The sequence below is a fragment of the Bufo bufo genome, chromosome 3, assembly GCF_905171765.1.
Source record: "Bufo bufo chromosome 3, aBufBuf1.1, whole genome shotgun sequence".
In the NCBI taxonomy this organism is placed as follows: Eukaryota; Metazoa; Chordata; class Amphibia; order Anura; family Bufonidae; genus Bufo; species Bufo bufo.
In genome coordinates this window covers 618039310-618066332 of record NC_053391.1, presented here as the reverse complement: position 1 = coordinate 618066332, position 27023 = coordinate 618039310, and the positions used below count along the sequence as shown (strand labels likewise).

The 27023-nt window shown below is 42.3% G+C and overlaps 1 protein-coding gene across 1 annotated transcript in view; it reads right to left on the bottom strand.

Annotated features, from left to right (window-relative positions):
- Positions 1–13358: 13358 nt before the first annotated feature.
- Positions 13359–27023, bottom strand: part of LHFPL6 (LHFPL tetraspan subfamily member 6) — a 172112-nt gene continuing 158447 nt past the window's right edge. Inside the window, exons 3-4 of the mRNA XM_040426088.1 lie at positions 24464–24562; positions 13359–16091 (exon numbers count right to left, since the gene is read on the bottom strand). Of these exons, the coding sequence (XP_040282022.1) occupies positions 15973–16091; positions 24464–24562 (218 nt within the window). The 3' untranslated portion in view covers positions 13359–15972. The remainder of the gene's footprint in view (positions 16092–24463; positions 24563–27023) is intronic.

Sequence of the window (27023 nt, the reverse complement as noted above, 5' to 3'; positions counted from 1 at the left end):
TGTGAATGAGGCTTAACTGAGGAATGGAAGTATTCAGAACACTATGGGGGCCATTTACTAGCCAAAAATACGCCTATATTAGGTGTATTTCTGGTGCAGATTGCAGCGCAAAGGTCATTTGCTCCACAATCTGCGACTTTTAACTGCTCACACCAGGTCTAAAAAAGTGGGCATGGTGTGGGCGGGGAAGGGGACAGACTGGCAGGCCCATCTCATTTACCATTTTCAGGTTTTGAAAATGGTCTAAATGCAAGAGAGCTAGGAAGCTGGCTTACAGTTAGGCTTCATTCACACGTCCGTGGAACACGGTTCATGAGATACTACCGGACTGGCATCCTGCTTAGTGCAGGAGCGCACGGCGCCATTGGTTGCTATAACGCCATGCGCTTTGTGCCGCCGCCGCAGTACAGTAATACACTTATATAGATCATACGAGGGTATTACTGTACTGGGGCGGCGGCACAAACCGCACGGTGTCATAGCAACCAATGACGCCGTGCGCTCCTGCACTAAGCAGGATGCCAGTCCGGTATCTCACGGACCGTGTTCCACGGACGTGTGAATGAAGCCTTAGACTGGCGCTGGATACACCAAAGTGTAGGAGGCCGGCGCCTCTTCATAACTTTGGTGGACCTACTGCCAGCTATTGGGGACTAAAACGCCGGTCTTAATAAATGACCCCCTATATAGGGACAGTAACATACAGCTGTCCCTACATAGTATAGGACAGCTGTTCCCTGTCTCCCTGCTCACCGCTTGCTGTCATTTATCTCCTGTCCGCTTGTTACACAGCGCTCCCGGCATACAGGCTCGTGTTGGTTAAATCTGAATAACTGTTTACATTTTTTATGCTGCTGATTTTTCTTTTTTTAGATGGGGGGTTTATTTTTGCCATTTTACACACATAATAAGGAACATTTACTAAAGTGTTTACTCCACTCCCCAGTGGCAAGGGTGGCATAGAGATGCTACATGCACCTAAATTTAAGTGCACAGGCGTTCAAAAAGGTGCAAAATGCGGCATGCACCTTTTTTTTTTACCCTAGTTTCTGGCCTTTACGGGGTCACAATAAATGACCCTGATATTGAGCATAGCAACAAGGCAATATGTAGGTTTCATGTCTGGATGGCACCGCAACAAATGTCGCTTTCTCTTCTTGGTATCCAGTCCATTCCAGTTTCTCATCCCACCACCAGAGGCCACATCTTGCGTTTGCTCGTATCCTTTCCACAGATTCTTCTCTGCTTGCTAGTGCAGGACACTGTCATTGCGCTTGCTCAGCAGCAACACTGACGATGACGAGCAGAGAAGATGTTGCGTTGTCAAAGAAACTTCACGGATTCTTCAGCATCAAAGAAGAAGATATCAGATCTGCACCTGCGTGTCCACCTCGGCACTGTCACTGTGGTGGACCACTAAAGGGAGAAAACTGAAATCAGCAGTAAGCAATAGACACAGGTTTTCAATTAAATAAGCATATTTTTAATAAGTGTAATTGTGATGCTTGATTAGAAGAAAGCAAACCTTTTCTACAAACTTTTGTTAATTGCAGAGAGGAATCTTCGGGTTCTGCGGGAATACTAATATTGAATCTGGTGTTCACAGCCTGCCTCTATAAACAGAAGATTCATCCTTACAGTTTCCCGCCGCTCCCGTCCTTTGCTGTGTCCATGTTCCGGTCCTCAGCTTGTTTTCTTCCGATGCTGCATGGTCGGTCATATGCACTGCTGCAGCCAACGACTGGTTTCAGTGGTGACGCAGCCAGAAGCAGCCCATCACCACTGAAGAAATATTGATATTGTCTAATATTTCTTTTGATATATTACATTTTAACTGGGCCAGGTTCCTGCACAGTCATCTCGCCTGCTACTGTCAATCAAGAAGGAGAGGGAGCGGCTGGCAGAGAAATCAGGAGGAGCAAGGGTGCACAGAGTTTCTTGGGCCACGCCCTCAGTGCACTTAACTGCTCATTAGCAAATGGATTCACAGTATTTTTTCTTTAGAATGAAGTAACAGATCACTATGTGACTATGAAGACATTATGGTTTAGCAGTCAATTTCCCTTTAATAAGTAACATTTTGGATATGGAGGTGAAATGTAGACGTTTTCCCTTAGATACAACTGTCCTAGATTGTAGGACGGGGAGCTTCTGCTCAGAAGTCTGCACAGGATATAATTAAATGGTTACCGGGAAGGTATTATAATATAAAAGTATTATTTCCGCAGACATTGTTATGGCTGGAAAGGCTCGTACCTTCTTGTTAAGGGACTAGAAATGAAATGGGTCAGACTGGTGGCGCTGATTTCTTCCAGCTGTCACACGGTACAGAACTGGAGCAACAGGCCACACGTCTGGATTTCTAGACTCCTCGTCAGTGCTGCAGACACAATACGAAGAAGACTAATGACAAGTCCCCAGACAGGTAATTAAAGTAACATTTTGCCAAAAACAAAAATAACATTTTCCCTTCCAGTCTTACTTCTCCTTTGAGGCTTCCGCCTTCCATAGAATAGACAGCACTTTCCCCTAAGACTCAGACAGACTCAGCGCTCTTATAAGAAACCGTCATGTGTTATCAGCTTCTTTTGTACAGATATCTTTTATATGACAGCATTATGTAATGTAGATCGATATAACAATGCTGAAGAGCACATAATAGGGTTTAACCATGACCTTGATACATTTCTCTTATTACAATTAAAATTTTTATCTTAAAATTCAGCTTTTAGTGAGGATTTTTGTAACATCACAATACGTCAGATACTATATTTCTGTATTCCTAAACATGTAAAAAAAAAATTTAAGAAAAAAAGAAAGGATCCCTGCATCCAAACCGCTGTGGGTCCTGTCTTTTGTCTCTTTTTTTATATGAATATTACTAAGTTTGCAGAAGAAAAATGCAAAAAGCCACTTACTATCATGATGCCAACAGAAGAGGTTATTTCATTGGTAACAAGCCTACTTTGGGCTTCAAGCCCTGGAAGAAACCCAGTAATGCGAAATTCCAGTTGGGTAGTGGTTCGAAGCCACAAGGCAGATCATGGCTTTTATATGCTATTTTTTATGCTGTTTTATCCCTAGTTTCTTGTAGGTAGAAATAAATTATAAAGTTTGCAGATGAAAAAAGCAGAAAGAAACACATCATCACAACAGCAGGAGAAGATCTAATATGTAGGTTATTTCATTGGTAACAAGTCTACATTGGGCTTCAAGCACTGAAAGAAACCCAGTGATGCGAAACTCTAGTCGGGTAGCGGTTTGAAGCCACAAGGCAGATCATGGCGTTTTTTATGCTATTTTTATGCTATTTTATCCTTGGCTTCTTGTAAGTCGATATAAATCTGATGTGTGGAGCCTGCAGTCCTGTGGTACTTCACCTTTGGATTTGTCATGTTCTGTTATTTCCTCAGTATATCTCCTTAAAGGGATGCTCAGCCACATATATAGTTTTCAAACTTCTCTAAAATAAAGTAAGTAGTAATGTGAGGGTACTTTCACACTAGCGTTTTTCTTTTCCGGCGCTGAGTTCCGTCCTAGGGGCTCAAATCCGGAAAAGAACTGATCAGTTTTATCCCCATGCATTCTGAATGGAGAGTAATCCGTTCAGGATGCATCAGGATGTCTTCAGTTCAGTCTTTTTGACTGATCAGGCTTTTCAGAAAAACGTAGCATGTTGTATTTTTACCTCCGGCCAAAAATCCTGAACACTTTGACTGAACGCCGGATCCGGCCTTTTTCCCATTGACTTGCATTAACGCCGGATCCGGCGCCGTGTGTTCAGTCAAACCGGATCCGGCTTTTGCATGTTAAACCCGGAAAATGTGAAAAAAAAAGTTAAAGTCCATAAATGGCGGATCCATTTTTTCCAATGCATTTTTTCATTGTGATCAAAATCCTGATCAGGATTCAAATGTAATCCGTTTTCACACGTTTTTCCGGATCCGGCGGGCAGTTCCGGTGTCGGAATTGAATGCCGGATTAAAACAACGCTAGTGTGAAAGTAGCCTGACCCATCCCTCGCTGCTCCAGTGCTTCCTGGGTCCCCCGCCAATCTCTTCCCTCTGTTCCTGAGATGAAGTGTTGACATGTCATGTGACCGCTGCAGCCAATCACTGTCCGCGATGAGGACATCAGGGGTGTCTACACATTACAGATGTTGCCAGTGATTGGATGTCATGTTGACACTTTATTGCTAAAGCAAGACTGGCAATGGATGCAGTAAGCATTGGCTTAGGAACAGCAGCGGATTGGTAAATAATGACCCCTTTGTTATTTTACAACGTTGAATGCTTTCTTAAAAAAGTTGGAAAACCCCTTTAAATCCCTGGGATGCTCAACCTGCGACCTTCCAGCTGTTGTAAAACTCCAACTCCCACCATGCACTGCTGTAGGCTGTTCAGGCATGCTGGGAGTTGCAGTTTTACTACAGCTGGAGGGCCGCAGGTTGAGCATGCCTGCCTTAGAAGATGCAACGAAGGAGGGAACAATCAGGATATTTGCTTTACATGCTCCTTTCCATCTTTTCAGCTGCAGATCCATCAATTCCCAGACTCCTCTTCTGCCATCCAAGATGGCCACACCACTTCTCAGCCGGCCTGATGCACATAGTCCAAGCCACTTCCTGCTGCCATTGGATTGGCCAGCATTGCACATGTGACCAGTGCTGACCAATACAAAAGCAGGGCTGGATAAGTAGGACGTGCACAGTGAGCATCAGATAGTATGAGAAGTGGTGCGGCCATCTTGGATAGCAGAATAGGAGTCTGGGAGTTGGTGGATCTGCAGCTAAATCGATGAAAAGGAGGGCACCAGGTAAGTGTTCTGCTTATTCCGTGGTTAATGTAAGCTTTTTTTTTTCTTGAATGCTTTAATGCTGCATGCATTCGATCACGGAGTGGCTTTTGTTGCCTGTGTGTAAATTTGCCTAAAAGACAATATGGGGGTGAAAAATACCTGTGCAACCCTAATTATACCTTGTAAAAGCAATATAGACTGTGGTCACATATCTGTGCCTTGTACCAGGTAAAGCAACTGATTGACAGTACTTGATACCTGGACTGTGATGTTTCCCGAACCTCAATCTTCCCCACAGCGTATCTTTGGTTCTGAATAGGGATGAGGGAACCCCAACTTTACAGGTTCGAGTTTGGGTGGTGTAGGAATCCCGTTATGGATTATAATGGAATATAACGGAATTCGTAAACGGAATGCAAAACAGAAGCCTTTAAGACCCATTGCATTTTGATCCGTCATAGTAGAAGTCTATGGCTAAGCATAACGGATCTGTCTGGTTTCCATTGTGCAGGACTTTGTTTTCCTTCCTGCAGAACGAAAATCAGACAGATCCGTTATGCTTAGCCATAGACTTCTACTATGACGGATCAAAACGCAATGCCTCTTAAAGGCTTCTGTTTTGCATTCCGTTTACGAATTCCGTTATATTCCATTATAATACATAACAGAATTCCTCCACCACCCGAACACCGAACCCGAACCTGTAACGTTCGGGTTCGCTCATCCCCAGTTCTGAACTATGTGATTTATATGTTCAAAACTCTTATTTTTCCTGTTGGTCCCTTAAGCAGGGTGTGAAAAAAGTTTTCAGCGCTTAAAATGTTAGTTCTGTTTTTTGTCTTTGCCCATTCTTTGTTCTCTGCTACATACATTTTATCTCATACATATTATGAGACCAAACAAGCTGCTATATCAGCTGTATTTTTCTTGGCTATCATTTTACTTATATTGTACATTACCGGAAAATGAAGAAAGACCATCTGGAGAACTCAATGTAATTGAGCTGAGACTGAAACGGTATAAACATCTGGTGGAGCCTGGTCAATGATCACACAGCCGAGGGGGTCCCCCCTGCATTTTGGGTTCTTCAGCAGGGTATATGTGGAGATAGGATCACATTAATACTGGGTGGCATCTCCCCTTGCTGTAATACACGGGTCGTACAGATGCTGGATATCCTTTGGTTTAGCACCTCAGCTGAATCGCATTATGTTTTCCAGGTGTTTTTTTTTTTTTTTTCAGCTGAGAATTATTTAAGCACTACCAATTCTATGCAAATGTATTTAAAGGGGTGATATTCCTTTAGGTAATGAGACTCATAGAAATTTTCAAGTCTAGTGCTCAAACATCCTACTGGATTTGAACCCTGATTGCTATCGTTTATATTCTGACCTGGTATTGTGACTGTGGCTTTTTCTCCGACTTGTTTTTTTTGGTGTGTCCCTCTGTGCTTGACCTCGGCTTTCTTTACTCAGTAGGAATCGTTATTGTTGTGCAGGCTTTCTCAGTTTAGTCTTTTCCTGTTAGATCCTGTGCAGTTAGGAAGGGACCGGCAACCAGTTGGTGGCCGCTGTTTAGGGTTGATTGTCCAAGTAGGTAGGAACAGTGTTGTGGGACTAATCGGGGCTGCACTTCTCCCTACTGGTGTACGAGGCACAAGCCTTGTGAAGGAAACAGAAATGTATGCCATCTGTGAGCTGGCATAAATTTCAGCTATGATTTATACCAGTCTCTGGCATAAGTTATAGTAAAGCTATCAGGCTGCTGTGGGCCACAACCCTCTCACTAAGTTACAGATTACAGTGCAAATATAGCATGTGCCATCATTTTCTACCGTGCTTCCAACTGTAGCTCTGGGAACATTCAGCACCTTTGCTATCTTTATGTTGGTGCAAGGCAATGATCTCTTCTCATGTGTCAATGAGTCAATGAACCCCTAGCCAGTCCAGGTATTTGATGTGTTTTATCTCAAGCACACCTGACACAGCTAATGAAGGGCACAAGACAACACCTGACAGTATTCTCTTATTAGGGATTCTGTTCAGGGAGTCGAATAATTATGAGACTACAGAAGTCATTAAAAGTGATGCTTTGTGTTGAATTTGGAGAAACCACTTTTCATATTAGGCTAGGTGCACACTACTGTTAAAATCTTCCAGCAGGCCGTTACGGCATAGGCACAACTTGCTGGTCTGAAAGGGCCAGAGCACTGCCACATCCCATTAACTATAATGGGACCCGGTGGGGATCTTACCTGTTTCTGGTATTAGTGCCAGGATTCGGGCGAACAAATATTGGTGCTTGCAGTGTTTTATTTCCATCTGAATCCCGGCACTAATGTCGGTAACAGGCCAGATCCCCGTTGGGTCCAATTATAGACAATGGGCTCCGGCGGGGATAGGCAGTACCCGGTTACAATGAACTCTGGCGGGCTGTTCGTCTGCCAGAACAGCTTGCCGGAAGATTTTAACACTAGTGTGGTACTAGCCTTAGGCCTCGTGCACACGACCATATCAGTTTTGCAGTCCACAAATTTTGGATTCCCAAAACATGGATCCCGGCCGTGTGCATGCCACCATTTTTTTTCAAACTCTTCTATAAAATGTCCTATCCTTGTCCACAAAATGAAAAAAATAGGACATGTTCTATCTTTTTTGCATCCCCCATTGAAATTAATGGGCCCTCATCCGATCTGCAAAAAATTTGGATCGTATGTGGACCAAAACTACGGTCGTGTGCATGAGGCCTTGGTTGTTTTGAGCGATTTGAATTGTTCTTGCTTGAGTGGTTTATTGCAAGTAATAATAAACTCATGTGTAATGGGGGTTGAATAATTTTGGCTACAACTGTATATATATATTCCATGACTGCAATCATTGCTTTGGTAGTTTTCATTGTTCTGTCATGACAGATCTACAGGCCATTGACCCCTAAATCTTGACTGATATAAACCACTGGTAATTACCAGGATGTCACACATTGCTCCATAGTGTTGACCCAATTACCGGCAGCATTACGTTTAGAAGCAAGTCCCCACTGACTGTACCAGGCTATAAAACATTGCACTTGTGTCATCCTGCAGGAACGCTGTAATACCGTCAGTGCAGACAGGCACTGACAGCATTTGATCTTCATTATTTTAAATTGAGCATCATGTTCTTGCCAGGCTGCATGGTAATGGTATGGGGATGGCATTCTATTGTCATTGCTTTTGCTGCGTGAGTCGATCTGTCTTGTAGATATGAGCACAGCAGATGTTTCAGAACTGTCATCTTTGCTGATCATAGTAGATGTTCAGTTTTTGAAGCTTTCATGAAGGAGACTCTGAAGTGATATAATATCCTGTCTAAATAAAGTATGAAGAGTTCATTGCGTGCAATAACTAAGACGCTGTACTCATCTAACAATATGAAATATAACCTTAAAATGTCCCTCATGCCACATCAACTCCCATATTATCAACATCCACCAGATCCAGGTCCTGTAGATCCAGAATAATTAGCTGGAAATCAAGTACAACCCAAGGTCAGGTAACTGCGGTAAGCCTTTCCAGTCTTCAGCCCAGGGCCACCTGTCTGTTCATAACACTTTCAAAACTCCATTAACATTCACGCTTTGCCAGCCATGCATACTATGGGGCACCAGTCACAGGAACAGGGCACTTTATATTTATTACATCTGTAAAACAGAGCAAATATTGCTGAGCAATGCCAATCAGCAGTCCGGGAAATAATGTGTCTATTGGCTCGCTGAACACGAAATGATGGTCTGCAAAGTGGTCTGACCTCCACCTCATTGAATATTCTTCATATGGAAAAGTGGCAGCAAGCCAGGCCTTATTATCTAACTGCACACCAAGCTCTTGTCCTGAATGGATTTGAAGACATGTCGCCTTCCCCGAAGAACATATATTGTTATGGTAGCGAATGGCAGGATCATCGCCATATGATGACCCAACAAACATGAGGGACAGATTATATGGAGGACAAAAGGAGCAACTGCATATGGTGTCCACCAACAGGTTCCCTCAAGTCCTTACCAGAACTGAATCCTAGAGAGGTGGTGACTATGCAGCTCTTACTAATACAGTGCTGCCCTTAATTATTCATACCCATGGCAAATATTGACTTAAATTAACTTTTCTTCAACCAGCAAGTAATTTTTTGACGGGAAATGACACAGGTGTCTCCCAAAAGATAATAAAACAATGTACAAGAGGCATTATTGTAAAAAAAAAAAACATTTCTCAGCTTTTATTTACATTTGAGCAAAAAGTGTCCAGTCCAAAATATTCATACCCTTCTCAATCAATAGAAAACCCTTTATTGGCTATTACAGCAATCAAACGCTTGCTATAATTGCAGACCAGCTTTTTGCAGGTCTCCACAGGTATTTTTTCTCTTTCATCTTTAGCAATGAGCTCCAAATCTTTCAGGTTGGAGGGTCTTTTTGCCATCACCCTGATCTTTAGCTCCCTCCACAGATTCTCAATTGGATTCAAGTCTGGACTCTGGCTGGGCCACTCCAAAACGTTAATGTTGTTGTCTGCTAACCATTTCTTCACCACTTTTGCTGTGTGTTTTGGGTCATTGTCATGCTGAAATGTCCACTGGTGCCCAAGGCCAAGTTTCTCTGCAGACTGCCTGATGTTGTCGTTGAGAATCCTCATGTATTGCTCTTTTTTCATGGTGCCGTTTACTGTGATTAGGTTCCCTGGTCCATTGGCTGAAAAACACCCCCAAAGCATTAGGTTCCCACCACCATGTTTGACAGTGGGGATGGTGTTCTTTGGGTTGAAGGCTTCTCCCTTTTTACGCCAAATGAAGGAAACATCATTGTGACTAAACAATTAAATTTTTGTTTCATCTGACCATAACACAGAAGACCAGAAGTCTTCTTCTTTGTCCACATGAGCTTTTGCAAAGGCCAAGCGAGCTTTTGTGTGCCTGGTCTGCATCCGTGGAACCCAGCAGTGTGCAGTGTCCGTTGGATTGTCTGCCTTGAGACATTGCCCCCAGGAGAGCCCAGATTCACCAGGATGGCCTTGGTGGTGATCCTTGGATTCTTTTTCACCTCTCTAACTATCCTCCTGGGCAGCACAGGTGTCACTTTTGGCTTCCGAAAACGTCCTCTGAGATTTTCCACAATGCGGAACATCTTGTATTTTTTGCTTAAATGCAAATAAAAGCTGAGAAATGTTTTTTCCCCACAATAATGCCTCTTGTACATCGTCTTATTATCTTTTGGGAGGCACCTATGTCATTTCCCATCAAAACATTACTTGCTGGTTGAATAAAAGTCAATATTTGCCAGGGGTATGAATAATTATGGGTAGCACTGAGTACTAGAAAATCTTGTGGACAAGCGCGCATTTTAATTGCCATAAGGAGAAGGGGGATTAGTAGCTGCCAGACAACTGGTAGAGCTTATCCTAGACGGCAGACGTTGGGGCATATGAGCCTGACCAATACAAATTATGCTGGCCGTACACGTTAGATCCATGCATGGAGAGCTCCTGACTCTCCCAAAACAGCAGATGCTGGTAGAGATAAGAATCGGGTATGTTGGATTTCAACTGCCCAATCCTTTTTGTTCTAGACTAGATGAGCTGATGCCAGAGGTGTCTAGCAGCTGCTTTCTCCCGTCTTCCCCATCAGTACATAGTCACGCTCAGGCTAGCGGTATGTATGGGAGGAACAGGAGAGAGAGCTGTCGTTCCCAAACATTTCAGCCAACAGCCATCTCATGTGTATGACCAGCCTTAGACCGCTGTTGAGTCAATAATCGTAGGATCTGCTGCAAAATTAGCTAATGATTATGTCCAGTATAAAATAATCTTATATTAGACATTGCAAAATTCATCTCTACCCAAAATCAGTGGTTTGGTTACAGAGGTCCTGCTAGCTTTCCTGACATGTCTGCTGCTCTAAGAATGTTGTACCCTCTTAGAATTTTGTACTGTACACTTCCTGTGTTATTCCTCCCGGAAATGTTGAAGAAATTAGTAACTGGATGTTACCATTTGTAATAGGGTGTGCCCCTATACAAACTGACAGTATAATCACTGATTAAACAGTGTCACTGTGGGAAAGGGCATACCCCACTAACAGGGAAAATGGTAACACCCAGTTGTCAATTTAATTATACTTTTCCAGGAAGAAATAACAGAGAAACATCACAAGACAGGATTCTAAGAAAAGATGCCCTAGAACGGATATTCCATGGGGGAATGCAATGGACAAGTCAGGAGAGCGGACAGGTTCTCTTTATAAATTGGTAGATGAACAGAATCTATTACCAGTTTTATGCTGCCCTTTCCGAGACGCCAGCACTCAGCTTCTCACAAGGGATTTTAAAGGGGTTTTTCAGGCTCCTAATATGGATGACATAATTTGGATAAGTCATTGATATCCGATCACTGCCACCAATCAGCTGTTCTCTGCAGCCTCCTGCGCTGGAACTAGCACTAGGATTGGAACAGGAAGCACAGCTCTATTCAAAGTGTCATGGCCGTGCTGGGTTACTGAAGCTCAGCTTCCATTCTCTTCAATAGTAACCCAGCACGGCCACTACACTTTGAACAGAGCTGTGCTTCCTGTTCCATTTAAAAGCTAGTTCCAGCGCAATTAAAGTGCAGAGAGTCTGGCAGTTGCAGAGAAAGCAGAGCCTCTAGGTGTAACAGCAACGCCCCCGTTGCTCCTAGAGGCTCATTTGCATATAGTAAAACATCAAATCTGCTGAGGGGGGCCTCTTGTTACTGGCACATTAGGGGGGGGGGGCCTCTTGTTACTGGCACATTAGGGGGGGCCTCTTGTTACTGGCACATTAGGGGGGGCCTCTTGTTACTGGCACATTAGGGGGGGCTCTTGTTACTGGCACATGATTAGGGGGGGCTCTTGTTACTGGCACATGATTAGGGGGGCTCTTGTTACTGGCACATGATTGGGGGGCTCTTGTTACTGGCACATAATTGGGGGGGCTCTTGTTACTGGCACATGATTGGGGGGGCTCTTATTACTGGCACATGATTGGGGGGCCTCTATGGGGGCACATTTTACTGGCACATTATTGTTGGGCACTATAGGGGCATCTACTGAGGCCATAAAGAAGGGGTATTTTATATGGGGGGGCTCTGTACAGTAGCATTTTATACTGGGACACATTATGGTGGGTACTATGGGGAAGGGGGGAGAGAAGTACTATGGGGTCATCTACGGGGGGCACTAAGAAGGGGTATTTTATACTTGCAAATTATGAGGGACACTGAGGGCATCTACTGGGGCACTATATATGGGGCATTTTATACTGGTACATTATGGGGGGTGGTATAGGGAAGGGGGGAAAGGAGTACTATGGGGTCATCTACGGGGGGCACTAAGAAGGGGTATTTATGAGAGACACTGAGGGCATCTACTGGGTCACTATATACTGGTACATTATGGGGGCACTAGGAGGAAGGGGGGAGAGGAGCACTATGGGGCATTTACTGGGGGCACTATATAGCGGTATTTTATACTGGCACATTATGGGGGCACTATGGGGACATTAGCTCAACTGGGAGCATTACAAGGGGGTATTTTTTGCACTGTCTATTATAAGGAGAATTATTACTACTGGGGGAGCATTATGGTGGGCTTTATTACTCCCCCATAGTATGACCCCCTTGTAGCAGCACCAGCCTCTCCCTGCTCTGCTATCCCTTTGCCCCTTCTCCAAATCCATATTATGAAATCTTTCTCATTAGGATAAAACACAACATCAGCTCCACCGAGCCCCCCTGCCAAAGAGTTGAAGTGGCGTCCGAGATCCCCAAGGGCCAAGCCAACTAATTGTAAGTTTTCATGTGGAATATGTTTATGTTATACACATATAGCCTACACTGTGCCCCACAATATACAGTATACCTCTACACTGTGCCACACAATATACAGTATACCGCTACACTGTGCCCCACAATATACAGTGTACCTCTACACTGTGTAGTCTTGTGGTGGCGGACAGAAGATAATCTGGAAGTGCCCCTCCGGAGACCAGGCTCTGGATCCGCCACTGCCCATTGATCAGATACTGATGATCTATCCAGAGAATTAGGTTGTCAGTAAAAACAAAACTCTTGGAATCGGCTGGGACAAAAGAAAAATCACAGTCTCTGCCATCAGTTTAATGCCGCCCTCAAACTGGACACCATAAAACTGGTGACAGATTCCCTCTTACATTTATAAATATGCTATATAAAACCTTGCAGTGATCCACTTGCATTGTTGAGCTTCCTATAAAGATTTTGTGTATATGGAACATCAATAAGATCCTGTAATCAATAGGAAATGACCGTCACTGTCACTTTGCAGAAGAACAGCTATAATGATTGGCAAATTATGCAATCATTCTGCCGACCTTCCCCTAAGCAAATATCAAAAACTTTAGTTAATCAGTAATTAAGAGCTGTCTAGTCTGTGATGTCAGCAGATGCGCCATGCTAGCGCGAAATAACGGAGGTGCATGTGGGTTAATCTGTGTACAATATAATCAGCAAAAATCCTGAAACAAAGTATAAAAAGGCGTCTATAAAAAGTACTAGTGTACTTTATTGTTTACTCTACAAACCATGGTATAAGAAGCTTGTACAGTATACAGTATATACAGGGTTTATACCTTTTAAATACAAACATACTACCTTGTCGTTAAAAAAATGATAGTAAACGTTAAATAGCCCAAAAAAGGCATGGCAACTACACCACACGCGTGATCTCTATGACATGTAGAACATAAGCCATGTATGTGAGAGGGTATTCTAAGAGATTACTGAAGGTCCGCTGATAAAACGTCAGGGTATTGCATTTGCAAGAGCAATCAAAACTATAATCATGTGATAGAATATTGCTGGAATATGATAAAATATGTACGATAAAATAAAAGATAATGCAGTATCGGCTCCTATCATCACTTGTGCACATAAAACTGAAGTCGATATAAAGGGTGCTTACTGGTCCAATGAATATCTTACATAATATATGCAGCAAAAAGGAAAAATAATACTGAACACGAAGCTCCTCTGTTTTTCGGAGGACATAGTAGCAACAGAGGAGATTCAGAAAATGGAGGGGTTAAAGAGGGAAGTCTCTCGGGTTTTCATGTTATTCCAGTGATGGGAGGAAGGAGGCTATGGCTTTTACCTGATCGACATTTAAGAAAAGCTCGGGGGAAGGTTCTATATAGAGCGGAGTAAAGGGCAAGACTGTACAGAGAAGGGTTTCCTGACAAAGTGTGAGATGTCTACTAGACATGGTCTTGAAGGTCCGCTACATGTGGAATGCATGGAAGTAATTGACCTAAAAGTTTGGGCTATTTTTCGTGTACTTTATCAGGAATGAATTTACTTGAGCCATAACTTTAAAGGATTCATGGCTTTTATATGGTCATTTATATATTCATACAGGTTGGTAAAAATTTTAGGCATCTTTACCTAATTGGTGGGGGGGCTGTAACAGGGTTGTGCTGGATTGCAGAATACATCCATGTAAAAGGGGTTATCCCATGAGTAATGTAAAAAACTTTAATCAGACATCATGTAGTAGTACATAACAGCCTCTTCTTGGTAAACCAGCCCTGTACCTGACATGGATCCAGAAATTTCCCCATTCATTGCTGTAATTGCTCTGCTAGATTTATTTTAAGCTGGCAGTTCAAAGGGCGCGTCCTGTATGCTGCAGCTGGTGGCAGTTGAAGGTTGGAACTGACCATGTAGGTGAACCTCAGTGAGCTTGACAGAGAATTTAGAAAAAGGGCAAACAGCAGTTGGCGCTATACCGATACATTTCAGTGTATAACTCAATCTAGATCCAGGTGAGGGTTGGAAAAATGTATATAATTTTTCATGGGACAACCCGCTTAACAACATGTAGCATATAAAAAGGGGCTACTGCATACGTCACTACAGGGAAAACGAGCATGAGCTCTGTGGTTCTCCCGCTGGACATAATTCAATGATTTAGGAGGGGACCTCCCATGAGGCCTCCAGAGGGGCTTGCATTACTTGAAACAACCCATGTAACCACTTCAAGTCCCATTTTGCTAAAGCAATAGGATGAACCCTTATAACCCTATGTGCTTCTGTACTGACCCCCCAAAAACATATTGACCTATTATTTCAATGCACAAAAAGCTATAATAAAGAAGACCTTTCACAACTTGAGAAACCTGATAAAGTAATGGCTGGATGAAAAGGGAGTGTGATAATGGGTCCTTTGTCTAATATCCCTGCATTCTTGGTTAGTGAAAGGGTTATCAACCTCCCAGGTGGTCTAGGGTAATTCAAGGGTAAATGCTACCTTCTCTGGTAACCTAGGTACTGAATAGATCAACGCCAACATCCATCCTTGGCAGTCTAGTGCATTAAGAAGGTCAGCTCCTTGTCAAGGCTACAAGTGTAGGAAGGTTTACAGACAGGAGTAGGCTTAGTCGGTGACAATGGCACCCTTTAAGTTCACCGTTGTAAAGTGAATTGTACTACTGAAAAGTTTCCTACAAGTCGGGAAATTTGGATAAATTATAGTAGGCTTTGCGAGCCATTCCAGGAGTTTTTTTTTTATGTTTTCTCAGTTCCTGTTCACCCAATTTTCTTAATTGTCACTACCTGTCCATATTCATATTATGTAGATACAGCACTATGTAATAATACCCAAATAACAGTCGTGGGACTGGAGGATTCTCAGATACAGTAACTTATCTGGGACTACTGTGCTGAGACCACCATAAGGAAAAACATGAAAACGAGAGAGAGGAGAGAAGAAGTCCTCCAATGTACCACATTCTGTGAGATACGAATGCATTTGTAGGCATTTTTGACAGATGGAATAATCAAAGGCTATGGGAACAAATGCCTTTGTGCTATTCATATATATATGTGCTTATACCAATCAGCAATTATCAACTGTAGACCTGGATCCAACAAGATCATTATTGTGGCCACCAAACAGCGTGGTCCTCTGTCCGCAGCACACCGTCCTTACTTAGAACCAGACTTCTGTTTTCACAAGTTGCGTTTTAGCCATTTCAAGTTTTTGCCGGCGCAGAGTCAGATCACAAAGTCATTACAACTTGTCAATTGTCCCGGTCAGCAAGCTCCAAAACTAGGTTCAGAAAACAGAGTGCTGCTCCTCACTTTCCAGATGGCTTCTAATATGGATATTGCTTTTGCTTTTTTCCGGAGAAACAGGACAACCATGTACAGATAAGCATGGCGGCTGCCGCTCCTCCACCGGTGCAGTAATAAGCCCATCCAATTCTGCACATGCCTAGAACAAAGGAAATGCCGTCATGAATAAGGGAACATAAGTAACGTGACATGATATAACAGTATGGTCATATGGTTAGTTTCGGGTTGCCCGAAACTAACCAAAAATTGTCACAGGGACGGACATGCTGTAAAAAAAAAACACCCTGTTGCAGCATCCCAGTTCTTGTCTCCACCAGACCGGAAGTGTGATGCGCCATCTATATGTACATCAATGCTCCTGGCAAACCGATGGCTTGGGGTATTTTTTAAAACTTTTACAGCATGACTGCCTGGCAAAATTTGGCCAATCTCAGAAACCCCTCTAACCCAAGCATACAACAGAAACAATGCGGAGTACATCAGGGTTGCACAACCTGTAACCTATGATGCTGTTTTGTGTAGCCGCCAGCCATCTTTGGCACCACCATATTTATGGACTCCTCTGTGCTTGGCAGTCCAGAGTGGGAGGGATGAGGTGGAGAGGTGGCCACGCAAGTATCCATCCATTTCCACTGTTGGAAGGTGTTAGCTGTTTATGTACTTGCATTAAACTATAATGGAAATGGCTCTGCTTATGTGTAGCTACACTGCCTCCTATCCTATCTGAAGTACCAAACAGAAACGAGCATCTAAGGCTACTTTTATACTAGTGTTTCTATTTTCCGGTATTGAGATCCGTCATAGGGTCTCCATACTGGAGAAAAACGCTTCCGTTTTGTCCCCATTCATTGTCAATGGGGACAAAACGTAACTGAACAGACTGCTCCAAAAAGTAGTCCGTTCCTTTTGGTTTTTCCAATACCGGAGAGCAAACCACAGCAAGCTGCAGTTTTATTTCAGTCATGGTATGCGGAGCAAGACGGATCCGTCATGACCTACAATGCAAGTCAATTGGGACGTATCCGTTTAACTCTGACACAATAGAAAACTGATCTGTCCCCCATTGACTTTCAATGGAGTTCATGACTGATCTTGCTATGTTAACGATAATACAACCGGATCTGTTCATAACCGATTTAGATGGTTGTATTATCAGTAACTGAAGCATTTTTGCTGAGCCCTGCCTGATCCATCAAAAACACTTGTGTGAAAGTAGCCTTAGATATTTACGGCATAGTTAATCAATATGCCATAGAAGTCTCAAATGGGTCTTCAAGTTTTATTGCAATCAAAGTGGGCCAGGTTTTGCCACCCTGCACCCCCTTGTCATGGTCCTTGCAACAATTCCTTGTCCCTTTGTGTTGCACAAGTTCTTAGAACCTAATATCAAATGTGATGGGATCAATGGACACTGAGCCTCCTCTCTCCAAAGGCCTCAGGCATATGGTCTGCCTTTATGGTATTGTATATACTTCTCTGACTTGAAGTGCTGGTAAAGCCATTCCATCTTATAGTGAGTGACACCACCAGATCTCCACAAGAGCATGGAGATCGAGAGAAGCCACCAACTAGCTAGGACCTATGTTACTTTCACACTCGCGTGTTGGGCGGATCTGTCATGGATCTGCAAAAACTGATCCGTTACAATAATACAACCGCTTGCATCCATCATGAACGGATCCGTTTGTATTATCTGTAACATAGCCAAGACGGATCCATCATGAACTCCATTGAAAGTCAATGGGAGACGGATCCGTTTTCTATTGTGCCAGATTGTGTCAGAAAACGGATCCATCCCCGTTGACTTACATTGTGTGCCAGGACGGATCCGTTTGGCTCAGTTTCGTCAAGCGGACAGCAAAACGCTGCAGGCAACTTTTGGTGTCCGCTTCCAGAGCTGAATGGAGACTGATCGGAGGCAAACTGATGCATTCTGAGTGGATCCTTTTCCATTCAGAATGCATTAGGGCAAAACTGATCTGTTTTTGGACCGCGTGTGAGAGCCCTGAACGGATCTCAGAAATGGAAAGCCAAAACGTGAGTGTGAAAGAAGCCTAAGAAACATGGAGGCTGCTGCTCAGCAAACAACATGGCTAGAAAAAATGTTCACATAATTATCCTTCATTATAAATAATCAGATTGAGAAATTGTCTTTTTATGTGAGTTTCACCTTCAGGCTACCTACCCTTATACACCGGAGGACTGGTATAGCTTCATATGAAAGAAAGCTAAACAATATAAATTTAATACGACTCCTGAATGTCAGATTGTGAATGCCTATTGCTCTCGCTCAGGGTGTAGACACTGTCATAGAGCACATCCAGTGCACAAGAAGCATCAGCAGTTCCGTTCTCTGTACGCTCAGTTGGGTGTAAAATATGATATTGAAGCTTCGATGACTCTCCAATGTGCACAATGTCACTTTACTCTTTTGTCCTTGGTAAAGGTGTAAGCAGTGATGCATCACTTCATGGAAAAGTTAAAGCTAGATTTAAAGAATTGAAAAGCGAAAGCTACTGAAGTATACAGTAATATAACCTGACCAAAAATCTACTCCAATGATCATAACTGTTTTTGACTTATATAATGGGAATTGTCTCCCCCTTTGTAGCATCAAGACAGATGGCTATTATTAAATGGTCACTAACTTTTCACACAGCTTTGCAGAAATCAATAGAAAAAGCGACTTTAAGAAACTTTGTAATACACCTTATCAGGAGAAAAAGGTTTTGTTCTCCTGTTATTAGCTGTTCTCTAACCCCCCCAAACCAAAGTTTCTCTCTGAAACTTTTACTGAATCCATCTCAGGAAGGACCATTTTACAGAAGTATCAGATTATACAAGTCAGCTGAAGTCTATGATATGCGTCAGCCAAGAAAGACCCCAACAGCCAGCCATATAGACAGTTTCTATCTCAGCCCAAGTGCTTTGTTCACATCCATACAGGTCAATACTTCTCTATAATGTCCTCCACGATTCTGGGGCTGCTTCTGAGAGAAAGTTAGGAAGAAGATTTTCCTCCACTTTCTGTGTGAAGTGGATGGGAGCTAGTCAAACTAAAGATATAGCATACACAAGAAAACTGCTAAAAATGCCAGATACAAATTATATAATCGCCAGATAAAATTGATGAGTGCAAAGTTTGTTGAAAGATTAGGTATGTTTTAATTAGAGGCATCAATGGGGACTTTTGCTTGCAAGGTGGTCACAGTGAAATTGAAGGTTACTGTGTCTATTGCATGACCTTAATGCTTTCCTATGGGGAAAAAAGTTTTAAACAACTTTTTAGCATCATAGCCCCTGTGTATTCTCTTAATTTCTGGCTTAATGTGTGCCAAACAAAATCTAGGGCATTTTGGGGGAAAATGTTGCATCTCATTTTAAAATAAAATGAGGCAAAACGAATAATCCACTATACTTCGTATGTCAAAGGGACATGGGATTTCAGGTAGGCAGAGCCACACACAGATATGAGAGGGCCCTAGAGCTAAAAATTAGTATGGACCCACTCGAACCCCCTCCTCTCTCCCCGCCATATGTGACTTCTGCTGAGGAATTTTTTTTATTAAAAACTCACCATCAGCCCCAAAGCATGTGGTCTGTCTCCATATAAGTACGCCACTGAGGGTTGTGGATTAGCAGAAAAAGAGTCTGGCTTTTACACCAAAATTTTTAGACTGCCTAAGTTTAACCATTCTACATTTTAGACTGAGTTAGTATAACTACCTCAGTGTTGCAGAACAATCTCAGGTTGTACCTGATGTTGTCTTTAGCTTTAATGAAACCCTTTAAAAGGGTCCTGTTACCTGCGCCCTCCGCTGCACTGGGAGAGAGACTGGCAAACAGTCATGTACTTAAATCACATCCTACAGCTATTAGGGCATGCTGGGAGTTGTAGTTTTGCAACAGTTGGAGGGCCGCGGGTTGAGCATCCTTGACCTAAACCAATCAGACTAAACATCTAAAATAGTTTGAAGAAGTAAAACAAGGACTCCTACAATTAGCACATTACTTAAAGGGGTTGTCTGGGTTCAGAGCTGAATCCGCACATGCCTCCATTTTCACCCCAGCAGCCCCCCTGACTTGAGCAACGGAGCAGTTCATGCTCCGATGCTCTCCTTTGCCCTGTGCTAAATCGCACAAAGCCCTGTGCTAAATCGGCAAAGGCATTTTTTTGGAGATCCGGTGACATACCGGGGCTCTCCATGGGGCTGCCAGTGCCGGTCATCGGTACTGATGGGCGGGATTTAGCGCTGCCCTAGCCAGTAAAACGACTAGGGCAGCGCTAAAGCCCGCCCATCAGAGACCGTGACGTCACCGAACACACTGCAGGGCGGAAGTTTCCGCCCGGCAGTGTGTTATTGAAAACAAAAGAGACCTTGCCCTGCGCCATTTAGCACAGGGCAAAGGAGCACATCGGAGCATGAGATGAGCCTCAGGGGGGCTGCCTGGGTGAAAATAAGTGTATGTCCAGGTTCAGCTCTGAACCTGGACAACCCCTTTAAGCTGCCTTCACATCCCATGCATTAAAATAGGATAAAGTTGCAGTAAGGCGCAGGATGAAGTGTTATTGTGAACTATAAACATGTTGATGTTCCTGTGTTTCTATTTACCGGTACGTTAGAGAAGGTCAGTAATTTCACAGACTTGAGAACACATCAAGATGCAAAATTATAGTTTAACAGTCCCATAAATCACTTGGAAAGATTATTAGCCAGAAAATTGGTTATGCTTTTGTTATAACAAAGCTCCACGTGTTGTAATAAATCCAATGCTGACGTTACTGTAAAGGTCGAATGAGGCAAAAACATCTATCGGCTTTATCAATGTAACTTGTGTGGACAGGCACCGGCGATGAATATCTCCGTGTACACAGAAGTCAAAAGTTTCAGCTGCAGAACAAGGTGTGTGGTGGGGAGGGTGACAGTATTAGCTTCCTGCTTATTACAGGAATAAAAAATGGCAAATACTATAATGTAATAGAAATACGACATACATAGAATTTTAGATGTCGTTCTGAGTAAAGAAATGTACCAGCTGTAAAAGTAAAATATGCTTTTCTACATTTAACAGACTTCTAGGAACTAAAAAAAATATAGAATACCAATAAAAATGTAATTAAATATTGTTTTATACAGCCTAACATTACATTAACCCCTGGCCATATGCATACGCTAATATACAGTACCATGTTTTCCATCCATATCTTCTCTAACCTTGAATGGTCAATTACAAGTAGCAATTACTTAAATCAATTGCATTTTTTTTTAAACCAGATGAATTAATCTCCAGCTCAGGCTCCAGGGAGATCATTCAAATCTAACACAAACATCAAAGCCAAAGTGATTAGTAAGTATGAGGTTCAGTCAAAATGAGGAAGGTAATAACAGGTGTGGAGGCAGCGAGAGCACCCAAGACGGGAGCTATTTCTAGGAAACGGAGAATACCGCCTCAAGTAGAAACCAATTATGGAGAAAAGTGTAAGTACAAGAGTAAGAAACATAGCAATAATCCAGCGCCTGACAGGCCGGAGACACACGTGGACATTACGTTTTAGGCTACGTTCACTTCATCCGTTATGGTAATACAACCGGCTGCATCTGTTATGAACCGATCCGGTTGTATTATCTCTAAAATAGCAATGACGGATCTGGCATTAACACCACTGTAAGAAAGTGGGGGACGGATCTGTCTCTAAAACCATTGTAAGTCAATGGGCGCCGGATCTGGTTTTTTTTGTGTCTGAGAAAACGGATCCGTCACCATTGACTTACATTGTGAGTCATGATGGATCTGTCTTGCTGCTTGCAGCGCTTTTGTGTGCGGCATGGGAACGCAATGAAGCAGAACAGAATGCATTCTGGTGACTCTGTTCCCTTCAGTTCAGTTTTCTCCTCATTGACAATGAATGTGGACAAAGCTGAAGCGTTTTCCTCCGGTTTTTTGAGATTCTATGACCGATCCTAATACCGGAAAGGAAAACGCTGATGTGAAAGCAGCCGAATAAATGAGGTACCTCAAAAACTGGGCACGTTCATCAATAGCAGCATGAGAACGGCCTTTACATCTTCTTCACCCCATCTACAGCAGGGTCACCTAGCGCTGGCCAGACGCTATATAGTCATGGCTGCTGCTTGTAGCTGCCTGCAACTGCATCCATGTCTGCGGAGGTCAGTACAGCAGGAGCACACAGTATACGCTATGCTCTTTCTCTGTGATCGCCTATTCTGTGGTGGAGCTGGATGCTGTCACTGACAGCCAAGCGTCTTATACTTGCCAGTATGTGGGAGCACCCAGCTCCTGGATGTAAGTATGGAAGGCAGCAGAACCAGGTCCACCATATGTTGCTTGTCAAGATGACTGGGCAACCAGAATTTATCCCTGTGTTTAAATTTTCCATTTTGCAAAGTTGCATTGAAGGGAAGTTATTACATTGAACATGGTGTCAGGGCTGCAGGCAGCATGTTATAGAGCAGGAGGAGCTGAGCAGATAGATTTTTATGGGAGAAGTATGGGATTCAGTAAAACTTCTATTTCTTTCATTTAAATTCCTGCCCATTCTGGGCTTTGAAGTCCAGGAGGCGGTCCTATCAGTGATTGACAGCTATCTCTGAAGTCCAGGAGGCGGTCCTATCAGTGAATAACAGCTAACTCTGAAGTCCAGGAGGCGGTCCTATCAGTGAATAATCGTTATCTCTGAAGTCAGGGAGGCGGTCCTATCAGTGATTGACAGTTATCTCTGAAGTCAGGGAGGCGGTCCTATCAGTGATTGACACCTATCTCTGTAGTCAAGGAGGCGGTCCTATCAGTGACTGACAGTTATCTCTGAAGTCCAGGAGGCGGTCCTATCAGTGATTGACAGCTATCTCTGAAGTCCAGGAGGCGGTCCTATCAGTGACTGACAGCCTTTCCTCTATGATTGACAGCCATCTCTGTATACACAATCATAGAGGAAAGGCTGTCAATCACTGATAGAACCACCTCCTTGACAGAAAAAGCAGAAATTTAAATGAATGAAATATATTTTAGACTGAATCTTTTCACATATTATTATACAATCAGCTCAGCTCCTCCTGCTCTATAACATACTGCCTGTACTTTAATGGTGACAGGTCCCCTTTAAAACTTTATAAAACTGTTAGCTAGGTGTCCTTACAGAATCTGATTTTCTGGATCTGCCCTTCAAGGGTTTTTCCATTTTAAGGTAAATGAAACGTTAAATCATAGTAAATTGAAAACTTAGATAACTTTCTTATATACTTTGCTTTTGCTGCTATTACTGAGTAGAAACCTTCTCATTAAAAGGGGTTATCACATGAAGACAACCCCTGTCCATACGTCCTTTAAAGGGGTTGACTCACTTCAGCAAGTGACATTTATCATGTAGAGGAAATTAATACAAGGCACTTACTAATGTATTGTTATTATCCATATTGCCTCCTTTGCTGGCTGGATTCATTTTTCCATCACATTATACACTGCTCGTTTCCAGGGGTTACGACCACCCTGCAATCCAGCAGCGGTGGTCGTGCTTATACAGTATATTAAAAAGCACCAGCCTCTCTGGTGGCTGGGACCGTGAAAGCGCACACAGGCCGGTGATTTTTCCTATAGTGTGCAAGCAAGACCACGGCTGCTGGACTGCAGGGTGGTCGTAACCATAGAAACAAGCATTGTATAATGTGATGGAAAAATAAATCAAGCTAGGAAAAGGAGACAATATGGGTAATAATAACAATGTATTAGTAAGTCCCTTGTATTAACTTTCACTACATGATTAATGCTATTTGCTGAAGTGGGACAACCCCTTTAAGGGCCTACGAACGTCAAGCAGCTATCTAATCAATTTTATACAGCAGGTGGAGATGGAAAGTGTGTAGTATGTGCCACGATGCAGTTAACACCAGTGGCGCCTGAGGTTTTCACCCGAGGTTCCACTGTTTTGCTAAGAGAGAGAATGGATGTAGTGCTATTTTCCGTCAAATGTGTAACTATGATGCAGATGTGATCGCAGCCTTAAAGGAGTTTTACCATTACACCTTATCCACAGGATAGCTAACCGATTTTGGGGGTCCTAGCAGACAAGCCCCCATCGACCAGTTATTTTGAGAACACGGGTCCCATCCCCTTGTCCTAATGGAGCGGTAGGTGAAGCATTCACTCTATAAGATTTCTGGAAATAGCAGAGTACAGATTTATTCAGACAAGGGACTGGGACCCTCGTTCTCGGGATTGGTGTGGGTCCCAGCGGTCTGACCCATACTGATCAGTTAGCTTTAATACGCGGCACAACACCTTTAACGGTCCAGATACTGTCTAATGTATCCAGAAATATAAGAATCTTGAGTGTAAATACAGCAATCTTAAGTCTTTTAAAGTTTGCTATAAAAAATACCAAATATTTGATCTAAAGCGCCTCTAATGGTGCTTACGACACTTTCTCAGTTTACTTTGAAACAACCTCTTTCATTTCAGTAGACCTTTAGGTGTCCCTGTAGCGCTTGTACCTACCCAATTCAAACTGTGCCGAGAGATTTCCACACGCTTGTCGAACTTCTTCACTGTTCCAGCCCAGAGGATACAAAGCGCAACCAGATCCAATCAGCAGCCCTGCGAGGAAACGAGAGCTTATTACTGTACAGAACTGTGCAGACATCATCATCAGCTACAGAGGAGATGAGAACATGTAGGGATGAAATCCAAGCTTGTGTGCCATGCCATAAGCTTATTCACAGAACCTACAGAACACTGTTCTAGTAGAAGACTGAAGTCAGAGAAAAGTGGGGGTGGGAGATTACTGGTGAAACTCGAAAAATTAGAATATCATGCAAAAGTCCATTTATTTCAGTAATGCAGATTAAAAGGAAAAGCATTAATGCAGCTTAAAATTAGAATTTTGTGAAAAGGTTCAATATTCTAGACTCAAAGTGTCACATTCTAGTCAGCTAATTAATCCATACCCCCTGAGCAAAGGGGACCTCAAAACTGAGACTTTAGGGTTTTATAAGCTGTAAGCCATAATCATGCAAAGCAGGGTGGATAAAAATCAATGATTTAAAAATAAAATAAAAAAAAACAGATATTTTTTAATTTTTATTTAAATCTGATTTTTTTGATTTAAAAATGCTTTTTGAGGAAAATATATTACTATCCAAAGGTTATTCCATCATGAAATAAAGATTCGTTTTTTAATTATGTAGAATAAGGCTGTATATATTTAATTTTTTAGGTGAATAAATTCCATTAATCCATTCACAATGTCATTGCTCTTCCAGAGGTTTTTGTAAGATTATTGGACAGTTTCTCTGCCTACAAGATATTATCACAGATGCTTGGTTTACTTTTGCAGTTCTCAAAACTGAATTTGACTCAGCAGAGATCACATGCCTCTTCTTTACAGCAAAAATGTTATAACATGAACAGAGTTGAGAAAAAGACCTTAATCCTAACTTCTACAAACCTATGAATACAGAATCAACCTAATATGAAAAGTTGTTATTCTAAAAAGCTTCATCTACTTGCATATTATAAGTTATACCAGCAAGAATTAGTCTTTATGTAGAAAACTATGATTTAAATCAAGCCTTACTGACTAGTGATTTAAATCGTGATTTAAATCAGTTTGATTTAAATCAAATCTACCCTGATCCAAATTATAACAAATAAAAGCTTGAATTATCTCGCTTTGCATGTAATGAGTCTATCTCATATGTTAGTTTCACATTTTAAATTGCATTACTGAAATAAATTAACTTTGCACAATATTCAAATTTTTCGAGTTTCACCTGTACAAATTATTAAAAAAAACTAATGTGTAAGATATAAATAAAAATTGTATCAATGGTTAAAGGGGTTGTCCCATGAAAAATATTATACATTTTTCAAATCAGCACTTGGGTCTGAATACATTTGTAATTGCATGTACCGTAATTAAAAATTCTAAATCTAAAAATTCACTGAAATCTATCTGTATAGCGCCATCTGCTGTTTGCTATTTTTCAAAATTCTTTGTCCAGCCAACTGAGATGGAAGCACGTGCTCAGTTCCTTCCTTCAACCTCCACCAGCTGCAGCAGAAAGGAAACACCTCCTGAGAACGGACACGACCCCTGAGCTGGCAGCTTGAAATGAATCTAGCCGAGCAATTGGAGCAATGAATGGGGAGATCTCTGGATCCATGTGAGGTACAGGGCTGGTTCTATGTTTCGCATAACCCCTTTAACAAGATTTTAACCCCTTCCCAAACAACTGTTGATCCAAACAGATTTATGTACAAAGGGCTAATGGAAAGTGAATAAAAATATATGCTGTAATGACAAATGACATAATGATGATGTCACAGGTATTTCAGCATCGTGGGGTGGCAGGGAGTAATGTCAGGAAGACACAATCTGGATCTTCTCTGCATTTGTTATAGGGGTTTAATATTGGTGGTCTATCCTCTGGATAGGTCATCAATATCTGATCGGTGGTGGTCCAACTTCCTGCAACCTCGACAATCAGCTGTTTGAAGAGGATAGCGAATGCCACAACCTCTTCCTAGACCTGTGACATCACATTCATTGGTTATGTGGCCTAGGTGCAGCTCAATCCTATTCAGGTGAATGGGCTTGGACTATTATAGGAGAGGATAGGCCATCAATATCAAGCTCTCACAAAACCCCTTTGACATACAGATCCGTGATTACAAATGATCCTGATGAAGCTACTTCATTGTGGACAGAGAGATAAATGGAAACAGAATATTCTGAAGAAACATAAAATGATAATAACAAAACGATTAACAACACTAATGAGACTTACACTGGAAATCTACCCAAAAGGAAAAAATTAGAGCAGTTTCCAAAGTACCTTTTCTGTCCTGTTGAGACAGCCATTTTTTTTTCAAAAGTGACAACAGGAAGTTCTGCCATATTGACTGCCGCCGTTAAATGAGCTTTTCACTAAATTGGTGTCTTTGTAATTACCTGAACATGCTACAAAAATGACAGCCAGAAATCATGGTAATTGTCAAGGTAATTTAACGATGACAACCAATATGGCTGCACTTCCTGTTGTCACTTTAAGATGGC